General features: G+C 35.3%; 1 protein-coding gene across 6 annotated transcripts in view; it reads left to right on the forward strand.

The window, feature by feature from the left end:
• LOC107224170 (protein kinase C, brain isozyme) overlaps positions 1 to 12292 on the forward strand; it is a 48247-nt gene that overhangs the window by 27933 nt on the left and 8022 nt on the right. For 5 of the 6 annotated variants that reach the window (XM_046737355.1, XM_046737353.1, XM_046737352.1 and 2 more), the window contains 4 exons: positions 2586 to 2697; positions 8889 to 9017; positions 10614 to 10767; positions 12058 to 12286. In XM_046737355.1, the coding sequence (XP_046593311.1) occupies positions 2586 to 2697; positions 8889 to 9017; positions 10614 to 10767; positions 12058 to 12286 (624 nt within the window). The remainder of the gene's footprint in view (positions 1 to 2585; positions 2698 to 8888; positions 9018 to 10613; positions 10768 to 12057; positions 12287 to 12292) is intronic. The other variant, XM_046737351.1, reaches the window with a different exon arrangement.

The raw sequence follows: 12292 nt of genomic DNA on the forward strand, positions 1-12292 counted from the left end.
GGTTGGAATAAAAAAAAAAGCAGTTGGAACGAGTCAGATTAGGTGCTGATCGAAGCTCAGATCCGATCTTTTGATCTCTGCACAATTGTTTACAGAAGATACTTCCCTGTCTCAGATGGATAGTGGATGAAATATATACCTAATCGAAACGCTGCGATGTTTAGAATTTAAAAGAAAAGAAACGTAAAGAAAAAAAAAAAAAAACACGAATAACAGAGATCGGTAGTACGACAGATGAATTCGAGTGACTGATTACATAATTATTTATAAACACGCCCGCCCATACACACATACACACACACACACACACACCTATAGACAACTTTATGCTTATACTGTTAGTTTCACAAAAACTCTTCTCGTTCACACATTATTATTACTATTATTCTGTTATTCCGTGTTGTCTGCATTGGAAGCTGTGCATCATACAATGTTATTATTTATTTATTTATATGGATATAATGGATTTATTAGCTGGATGATGTGTCAGTGGTGATGATAATGCAGCTTATAACTACTCTGAGGAGACTCGTCTCGTACGATCACGCAATATAAATGTTACAATTTAGATTCGTCATATAAATGTATATATATATAAAAAAAAAAAGTATTATTGTTGCATTTTATTACGTAATCGATATAAAATGAGAAATAATAGTTAGTGTACGTAAACACAATTAAATAAAAATTAAAGACTATTTGTAAATAAGTATACTGAATTGCTTGTTTGTTGAAGGATGCAAATAACGATTTTATAATATAAACATTTTACATATAAAAAATGCGATAAATATCGAATGTGCATTTTTAATACATATATGTATACATATATATATATATACTATATATGTATTTATTATGATATATTATATGTATTATATATATATTTATACATATATATATATTTGATGTCGAATATTTTTATATGGCTCGCATAGTTATGTATATATATACTGATCTTCTCACTCAACTCCTCTCACTCCTTCTGCACCCTTTTACAGATGATTTATTCAATTCTCCAATTCTTTTACGGTGTACCTTAATTCTTATACTACTGCAACAACAACTACTACTACTATTACTCACTGTTGTACCTACTATTGACAAAAAAAAAAAAACAAAATAATAATAATTGTCTTCAGTTCCGCGTCTATTTTTCGACAAAAATTACTTCCAATGTTAGTTTCTTTAATTTTATATAATTTTTGTAATAACCCTATGCTTAAAAAAGAATAAGATAAAAAGAAAAATTAGTTCTGACAGCTGCAGAATCGAAAGTAAAAATGAACACAACGAAATATTATTACAGAGGACGAAACGAGCAACCGATTCGAATATACATTAGCGCAATACGAATTGAGAAAAGCACCGATTAACATTAAGAATATTGAACTGTTGGGAAATATAATATAAAGGCGTCGGGAATAAAGAATTCAGTGTCCTGCAAGGCTCAACAATTCGAACCTATAGGATATACCGACGTAATTAAAAAAATTACGAGACGAAAAGTAAAACATATACATATGGCGTAATATTTTGCCGGTGTAAAGTTATAACATTAAAGCTGTTATCGTCATCTTTGAATCGAATGGTTTGATGGGAGAAATTGATGCGTGATAAACGGTCACAATGTTTCATTGTTTATTTAACAGGATCATAATTACAAACGGCGGTAAATCAATATCTCATATACATGTAATTTCAAACATTATCGCATATACCGCACGTAATATCATATTCAAGCATACGAGTACTTCGCCTCATTGTCAGTGGTACAGTGTGTAGAATTTACAAATAGTATTTAACGGAAAGAAAAAAAGAAAAGAAAAGAAAAACTTGAGGAATGATATAAAACACGAAATGATTGTAAAATTTTTACAGCAAGTTTCAGAGAAACATGCCTACCCAAGGTAAGTGTGCCATGAGTTATCGAAACGTTTATACCCAATGATATTTTATAACGACAATTTGCGGAAAAGATATTGTAATTCACTCGACGATTAAAAACCAATTGTTTGCAGAGAGTTAAGACGCTAGAAGTTTGTCTCGTTTCGTAAATTTTGTAACCGAAGAACGGTGAACAATTGGTAGAGGTTCGATAACTGGTACACTTACTTGATATTGTCCAAAGAAGAATAGTAGAAACTTTTATACACGTTAAGCGTTGCGTGGTAATAAAAATACCGACGGCAACTTGCAATCTTCGCCAGCCTCAGACTAGGCTGTTAATTGTGTGCTTGGTTATACACGGTGCGGATTCGGTCTCTGTAATCTTAACGATATAAGCAGAGTCGTCGAAAGGGCGCGTGGTGAGGGTCGATACCACAGTCAAGGGTGAAAAGAGCGAATGGGAGGCGATAGAAACCGCTGACTGACGAGTTCCAATGTATGAAAAATGCGGGTAGCAGTGATGGTCCGATGAGGCGAGAATGACAAGGTGATGGTGGAGGTGGAGGTGGTGAAGGAGGAGGAAATTTAGAATTTGTGGGGATGATGATGGGTGGTGGTAGGCATGTGATGATATTCCATGTGTGATATTCAACGGTATGAAAAACCGGGCCTGGGTCCCGTGTTTGTGTTCTCAGGCCGTGACCGCGCATCACAAATGGGAGGTGTTCACCTACCTGACGCCGACCTTCTGCGACCATTGTGGTTCGATGCTGCACGGCATCACGCATCAGGGACTCAAATGCTCAGGTAGTCACAGCTGACCAATCTCATCTATACACACAACACATAATACACTGCACTCGTGGATACGTATAATGATGATGATGATAACGATTGCTAGCAGTACTGTATACATTAGACAACCTTACGCTGAGAAAAGTTTCATTTGTTTGCAGTAGTTAGAAAAATTGAGTACTCTACTACTACTACTAAAATTGACAATACTCTACTTTTTTTCGTCAAACAAGGCTTTAACGTCAATTTATCGTTGCGCGAGCGTTAAATTTTCGCAACAGTTGCCAAGAAAATCTAGCAAGAGCGATCGAAATGAGAAAGAACAGTAACGGATACTAGACTTTGTGGTAACAGCTAGAAAACTAATTTTCATTTTCTACGTAGAAATACATTTTTCGATTGTGGTAAGAAATGAAAATAGTTAAGGACTTGTGTATTCGATGCTTCGTGGTACAAGAACCCGCAGATCGTCAAACAACGTTACAGGTGGTATAATTGCACCGATTACAAATCAAGATGCATAACGTAATGCAGTTCGGAGCGAAACTGGGGATCATCTTATTTTTAGTTTTTCAATAAGCCAACGCTGATTTCCATGCGAAGGTTGAAGTTGGTATCGTTACTTTGATATGATTGGATGCATGGTTGAATAAAATGGTTACTTGGAACCTCAGGATTTTCTCAAATTCAATCGTTTTCATATTTTGCAAAAGTCGAAACTCCTTGAAAGTCTTTCTAAAATTGTACGAAACCTGATTGTTTCTTACACGATGTTGGGTTACGTTAACTTTACCAACTTCAACCTTTCGTTTCCATTCCATTCCATCCGTGAATGAAACTTTCTCTCACAAATTAAGATGGTCTTGATTGACTCAAGGAAAGTATTACATAATCCCAGATTTCATTTTTTTTTTTTTTTTTTTTTGTAATATGTTACAGTAGACTGAAAAGTAAGCTACACATTTCTTATGTTTTTTTTTTTTTCTTTTCATTTTTCCAACTGAGATAATTACATTTTTCAATATTTTATCAGGTGAAACTGCCAATTAACTTCTCGACATATCGCCTTACTTTTGAGGGTGGTTCCACCCCCTTAAAAAGAGTTTAATTGAATGTGTCGTCACAGTTTTCAGTCTACTATAAAATATTAAAAAAGAAATCAAATCCGAGAGACTTGACTGTAACCCTGAAGTAAGGTTCAAAACGCACCCCTTCTCATTGCATCCACACTCTACAATAAAACCCATTTTATCACGTCCCGAGTCGCACTTCCAACTTAGGATAGAATTAAGTTGAATAAAAGCAGCCTGTAATATAATTGTTACCACCGCGTTTACCGAAATTCATCAGTTATTCAAAGAGTCAAACACCGTGTACGTACAGTTTGCTGTTCGAATAAGTTTTCGAAGATAATATGCCAGGCTAAATTTGTACGCACAAATCTACATAAATATCAAACGGTTATGAAATTACGTTCGACTCATCATTTTTCATAGGTACGGACGGCTTAATTATTTATTCATATATTCGTTATACACGCATCATACACGCACACATGCATCGTTGCTTTCGTTATTGTTGTATACCCGCTATTTATGTTTTTGTGTTATGGTTAACGATATTATAAACGTGCAACAGCACGCACGTGCGTACGTACGTCATACTTGCGTAAATTTTATCAGTCATACGTATAGATTGTATTAAGGTTTTGAAAAATTACGACCATATTTAATTACTCGCATAGCTTAGGTATGAATTGTTTCGCCTACGTAGAACGCGTTTGGATATCGTTGTTACTTTGTCCTTTTTTTTTTTTCAATTATTTACTCATTGTTAGTTCTTTTTTTCTTTCTATAAATCCCTTCCATTAAACTTCTCTTGGTTTTTGATTGTGATATATACGGTGTATTTATATATATATATACACAAAGCTGCTATGTTTTCCATATACGCCTGAAATTATTATTATTATTATTATTATTACACGTTATTATAGGTGTAGGTATGATAAACGTTAGAACTTGTAGGTCGTTTGGACGATATCGGTATTTCAAATTTCTTAGTATCGCACAGGCCTTGTGATTCCGTAACGATTCGTACATTATTTGTGTAACACGAGATTATATATTAATGAATCGTAGTTCCAACCCGCCAACTTTCCCTACGATATTTATATACATGCGTTATGTACATACCTACGACTTGCAGCAAGCTCTAAACGCCCCGTATTGACATGTCATATTAATCACCGTATTCCCATTCACCCTTTGAGTCGCACATTATTGTTCTTATTCAAATTTTACAAAAAGATTTTTACAATACGGTTTTTGGGGTCGCTGATTGGATTCGCCATACTGAATTTTCAAATTCCGATTTCTGATTCAAGTCATAATTTATGTAAATCGTGTGATACGTGTAGAAGGGTAACTTTCTCGGAGATGAATTATTCCTTCAATTTTCACGATTGTTTTTCAATCAATTCGTTTCCAACAACGATAATTTACGTTACATCGCAATAATTACTCTCGAGTATCGAAAATCTATTGGTATACTATTAGAAATGGCAAAAAAAAAAAATAAAAAATAAAAAATACACGTACCACTACGACTCAAAGGGTTAATAAGAATACCTCTTGCATACGAAATGTCACCTCTTCGACTCAACTCGTTCATCACGAGTCTCGATTGATTCGTTAAGAGATATATAATATACAGTGCATGCCCCAGTTTTGCATATTATATGCATTACATATACCGCATATTACGCATAATCAATAACGACAAGTGCAACCGCAGTTCTCCGGTATTTAGTCGCGCTGAGAGAGAATTTCTATAATTCCAAGTTTTCACAACAACCGATATATTTGACGATAATCCATCAGGATCGAAAAAATAATCCCTGACACGTTAGATTTATGCGTGTATAAGAATTCGAAAAATTCGTCACTCAAGCGCAAGTGAAATTGAGAATAATATACACGTATTGGTAAAAAAAAAAAAAAAAAAAAAAGGAAAGAAAGAAAACGATTCATTTCCAAATTCGAGCAAACAGCTCGAACGGCTCGTGTACAATAAAAACGGCAATATGTGTGAACACGTGTGACGTGCACTTTGACCCGAACCGTCCGGCGAGCTTTCACTGTTATTAATGAATCGAGACCAAAGGCAACTGTTCATTTATGGGCACATTTCGGAAACGTTAGCGCGGTTTGTTGGGCAATTAAATGAGTTTCATAGAATCCAGACCCAAGATCTATAAAAATAATAATATCGTGTTGAGAGTAATAATAATTAATTCGCGATTTACGATTGGCCAAAGAATGATTAACATTCTGCTGAAACATACGAAATAGTACTGGAACTAAAAATTAAAGGTGTGGGAACATCTTGGACTGTCTAAAATCATACCTACTTCTCTGTTTGCCACCATTTTGTTATTAATTTTAATGAAACAATTCTAAAATATTCTGGAAACTATGAATAATAAAGTCCCAAAACTCAAATTTCTCCAAGTGTTTTAATTTACTTTGAAAAAACAAAGAAAAAAAAAAAACTTAAGAATCGTAATGATATTAAACCGTCCAAGCTGTAAACCTCCCCCTTCATAAATACGAGATCGTGATTAAAAATATACAAATTATCCCTTTCCCTGTATTGTACTGATTTTGCATTACTTTACACTTTTCAAGACTTTCTTGTAAACAACTTTCAACTATACATCCAACATTATACCTACCACTATCGTACACGTATGTATGTATATTATTATAAAACTTGACTGTCCGTTGATTCTCCCTAAAAATCGAAAATAAAAATGAAAACGAAATGAAATTAAATAAACATATAATTCATAATTATTACGTATTAATATAGAGAAGCATGCGTTTGAGGTAGAGTAATGTTTCTTTTTTTTATTCTTCATTCGTAAGCTCGGTTCTTACATTGTGCAACCATAGAAAGAAAAAGAAATGTAAAAAAAAAAAAAAAAAAAAAAAACCAACCTTTTTCACTCTTCTTCTATTTATTCAAGTTGATAATTATTCTTTCGCATGATATATAATTATACGTAAACGCGTATTGCAGGTATTATAATATAATACAATAGTAATATATTTACACGTTGGACCTTTTTGCAGGTAATTCGTTCCCAGATATATCTACAATATATCTATATTGCAATGTACATGGTGTACCAATTTAAAAAAGACGGATTACGTTTTTCAGTCGACGAAAAATTTTTCGATTCAAAAATGTGTCGTACAAAACCTGTACGTTTCAGAGAGGGACACGTAAAGAACTTTCTTTCAAGCGGTCCAGAGTCATAACTGGTGATATTGTGGAGGACGGACCATTTTTTTTTTTATTTCATTTTTTAAACGAAATCACGCATTTTTGTTCCAACTAAATTGTTATTTATTTGAAAATGTACAACCTTGTCGGAAAGTCTTTTTCCTTGTAAAGCGAATAGTTCGTAAGATACAACGAAAAATCAAACTCTGCAAGACACGAAGATGTTGGAAACATGATGAATAGAATTACTAACGCGTGCGGAGCGATTCAAAAAGCAATCCATACGAATTCACCTCCCCGTGTTTTACAGAATATGATTATTTTTTGTATCTCGGGAACTCTTACCTTTGTATCAAAAAAAAATAAATAAATAAAAAATTTCCCGAGAAAGTTGAACATTTTCGAATAAAAAATATTCCCGTTGAAACAAAAATATCATTCCGTTTAAGAAAGAAAAAAAAAAAAACTACCGATCCATCCTCCGCAGCGTCATCAAAAATTTCCTCACGTTTCCGCCGTAGGACGCATTTTTCCATCAAACAATTAGGTCGGCTGAAAACGTAACGCGTTTATTAAATTTCAACACCCTGTACATGTAATATATCGCTGTAACTTTTTGGCCAGTGGTGGAAAAGTTCCGAGGAATATCTGCATATAATTGTGTAATAGTAGAAAACAACCGGTTGACCGGATGTCGTATATTTGTTTTTGCAAGAGGACTGGATCTGCTCTTTTCATTCGTTTTCCGTGATGCAGCTGCAGTGTAATTCGGTCTAATACCTCCGGCATCCATATCATATGATATATACATATATATTTGTAGTTGTTTAATTTTCTACAATTTTTCAAAACCAAAGGCTCGATTTGAATTCCATATCAAATCGTCACAAGTATTTAATACGACAAAATAATTTTCTTCAATTAATAATTAAGTACGGCGTTCGCCCCACATTTGACTGTAACATTTAATTGAATGAAACGAATATCACTTAATTCGAATACTCCTTTCCCTCTGTGTATAAACATGGTACCGCTATTCTAAAAACTGATCATTTCCCACGCCGCTGCAGCTGCCGAAGAAAGAGAATAGGATTTTTCAATTGCCGATTGAAATACCGATCATTATGCGCTAAAAATCACTTTCGAGTACTCGGAATATTATTTTAACGCGTATTTGTGCTAAATTCGTGCTCCATAGAATTCGTAATTACTATACGTCACAAATTTACACGCCAGTCATGGTGCGGAATTTAAATCCATGTAAAATATCAGACCTCCTCTTCGTCTTTTTTTTTTTCCATACCTCATCCTTTACACGTCACGCAAAATATTATACATAATATATGTAGTTATACCTCGGACACTGTATTTCCAAGTGTCAAAGGTCAAGTAAACATTTTTAACGATAATTGTGTTTCATATCCCGCCACGAAATGACAGATAATTACTGTAGTTACATGTATAGTCTCCTTTGTTTACCACCGAAGCTTAATTTTCCCTGTAAGTCATTTTCAGATCTTTATTTCTCAAAATTATAAAAAAAAAAAAGAATATTATCCCTATTATCAGACCCCCCCCCCCAAATTTCTCTCTTCCGAAAGACTTTCTCCGCAACGACGTGACTTTTTTTTTTTTTTTTGTATTTTTCCTCTCGTCCATCTTTCTCAACTTTTCGAAAATTTCTTTATTCTCAGTCCCTACAATCTATTCGCCGAATGCGACACGAATCATTGATCTTTGATCGAAAACTATCGATCCGCATAACGAGAAGAATTTCTTCGTACGTACGTTTGTTTCTAAAGATATAAAAAAAAAAAAAAAGACAAAAAAACAACCGATTGTCGCAGAAACTCGTTCGAAGCATTAAAATATTGTCTCTTCTTTTCTCTCTTATTCTATATAAATATACGCAGCATGTGACATGAACGTGCACAAACGATGCGAGGAGAGCGTACCGAATCTCTGCGGTTGCGATCACACCGAGCGCCGAGGTAGAATTCAGCTCCACATCACCTGTATCGGCAACAAACTCACCGTCGAAGGTTGGTATTACGAAAATAAAAAAATTATAAAAAAAAAAAAAAAAAAAAAAACTACCAAGCGTGTTCTTAACGAGAAATATAATTTTTTATTTATTTTTTTTACACACGTTACGCGGAGGGTGAACTTTTTCAATCTCTTCCTCTCGTCGTACATACTTACAACAACAGGTTACATAATTAATACAAGTCCGACGATCCGCGGGAGTCTCGTTGAGGGGAGATATTTAATCGGTATATTATTAATATGACAAGAGACTCGAGACGAGCTCACCCTAAAATGCTTGGTAAAAATTTGTCAACGTGCACACAGAGTAATATAATGAACCCGGGATTGCTTTGTTTTTTATGCATGGTGGATTATTTCTAACGATGCCGAGTCGAGTCGAGTCGAGTCACGAGGTCCTTCCTTTGACGTCGAACGGTTAGCCTTAATTTAGGTTTTGTAAGACGAATATAATGAAATATGGAATGTATTACCGTATACCCAACTATACACGTATTATGAAAGAACCGCAAGCATTTCATTCCGTGGATCGATCGCGTGTCTGCCTATCATGCGTGTTTTCACTTTCTTTTTCTTTTCTTTTCTTTTTTTAATCTTGTATTATTACGCAGTACTTCGCGTTAACCCTTTGAGTATATTTAGATAACTATGAGAACATATTTTTTTTTTTTGCGATATTTTTTGCTGCTTCTGACAGTATACCAATAGATTTTCAATTCTTGAGAGTAATTATTGCGACGTAACGTGAATTGTTGTTAGAAACAAATTGATTGAAAAAAATCGTGAAAATTGAAGGAAAGATTCACATTTCCGAGAAAGTTACCCCTCTACGCGTGTGCACGTTTTATATAGATTATAAATTCTTGGGATCGCTGATTACGAATCTGAAATCGGATTTTAATAATTCAAAATGGCCGATTCAATATGTCGGACGAAAATTTTAAACTCGATCGCATCCGGAGGTAAAACTCTGTCCAGGGGTTTTTGGGGTCGCTGATTACAAATGCGAAATCGGATTCTGAAAATTCAGTACGGCGAATCCAATCAGCGACCCCGAAAACCCCTGCATAGAATTTTTTTTGACCAGATTCGATCAAATTTAAAATTTACGGCTGCCGTATTGGATCCGCCATCTTGCATTTATGAAATCTGATTTGAGATTCGGAATCAGCGACTCCAAAAATGATTTTTGAAATGAAAATTCGTTTCAACGTCGAAGATCTCTGCGTATTATTCTTGGTCAAATATTTGAATAATATGTACGAAAAATGAATTTACAAACGTAACATAGTACATATTTACGTTATACTTATATGTATACACCCAATGTATATCTGCTTATTTATACCTATTCAATTACCGTCTGACGAATTACACGGTACTTATGATATTTTGTTGGTTTCCTTTGAAATTTACTTCTCAACGAGCCTACGAATTCGGCTCAGCTCTCTCTCTCTCCCTCTCTCTCCCTCTCTCTCTCTCTCACCAAGACCGAAATTTAAAAAGATCGAGAAGTCTTGGATAACATTGATGTAAACGTAATATTGCGCAGTTATTTGTTCAACTTGTTCGTTGGTTTTGTTTATTCACAGTAAAACAGGGGAGAAACCTAATCCCGATGGATCCAAACGGGCTGTCGGATCCTTACGTGAAATTGAAACTAATTCCCGACTCAGACAACGTAAAGAAGAAAACTAAGACAATCAAATCTTCGCTCAATCCTGAATGGAACGAAACGCTAACTTTGTGAGTAGCTTATAAATTTAAAATATACCTACATCTATAAGTAACTTTTTTTTAAAACACTTGTTCGTCGTTTGCGGTTTCAATTTTTATTCTCATCTTCATCTTCGCCTTAGCACCGAATCAGATTTAAATGAACTTCGAGGTATTATAACGTCGAATCAGTGAATAATAAGAATGACAAGTGTTTCAGATATAATCTTAACGACAATTGATCTTCAAAAAATAACTTCTCTGCCATTGACCAAGTATGAAATAAAACGGATTACGTAGTCTTCTCCCATCTAAATATCGATCGAATAACCATTTTGATGGTCAACCTTCTCTTTCGAATCGATATATCTACTCGAATCAAAGCTCAAGGGACAAACGTGATCGAAATTTTTTATTCAATCCAATATTTCATAGTACAAGGGGCCAATTTTGCCCGCATCTTACCCAAACGTAAAGCATAACAACGATGCCTCCGGAATAAATGCATTATCAGATTATCTAGGCTGTACAGTAGAGCTATTATACAGGTCATATGTTATACAGCCATTATGTTGACTGTCTTCTCTGATCCAATTACCCCGGTGGGTGAATGTGTTAACACGTATACACTTTACCACATAGGAAACACCCGTTTGTGCCTGAGATGTGTGCGAACACCGAGTCACGTACGTACGTACATGCAAAACACATGCATGTGCGGATTTATTAACACGTCTATACAGATATTGGCACTTGACCCAGTTCCGATAATTTTCTAATTTTCACCTCTCGTCGTTCCGCACTAGTCGGCATATTATCGGGCATTTCACTTTGGCTCATTGTCAGAGGCAGTCATCCGGTTATATTAAAGACAATGGAATTAATCAACCGCGATGATTTTAGAGGTTGTTATATGCTATTGTTTATCAAGGTTTCACCCGCGGCACCGCCGGAAGAAACCTCACGCATCAGTGCTCGGCGGTGTTTTATCTTGTTCAAACGATACGATGTTAATGTTCAAAACTTGTACGCGCGATGCAGAGAATTTTTTATTCATCTATTTTTTTTTTCTCAACCACCCCGGTATAGTTATACGGAGAGTTCTCCGTGCAGATCCCGATACCGACATTTTACCGACGATCGATAAAAAAGGGTTTGTGTCTGAGCTGTGAAGCGGGTAAAATGTCGGTCAAATGTCGATATCGGGATCTGTACGGAGAAATCTCCACACTACTCTACTCACTGCTCTTTTCTAACCCATTTATAAGTATGGAGATGATCAAGTTTGATCAAAATTTTCACAGTCAGATGATATTACAGTGAGCTAAGACCGGAAGACAAGGACCGTAGACTTCTATTAGAAATATGGGATTGGGATCGTACTTCACGCAACGATTTTATGGGCTCTCTATCCTTCGGAATATCGGAGATAATCAAGGCACCCGCCTCCGGATGGTTCAAACTCCTGACCCAGGAGGAGGGCGAATTTTACAACGTCCCGGTACCGGAGGAAGGCGTTGACCTTGCCGAGCTGAAGACCAAAATGCGGGTTGGA

Source organism: Neodiprion lecontei, chromosome 4 (assembly GCF_021901455.1).
Source record: "Neodiprion lecontei isolate iyNeoLeco1 chromosome 4, iyNeoLeco1.1, whole genome shotgun sequence".
NCBI lineage: Eukaryota > Metazoa > Arthropoda > Insecta > Hymenoptera > Diprionidae > Neodiprion > Neodiprion lecontei.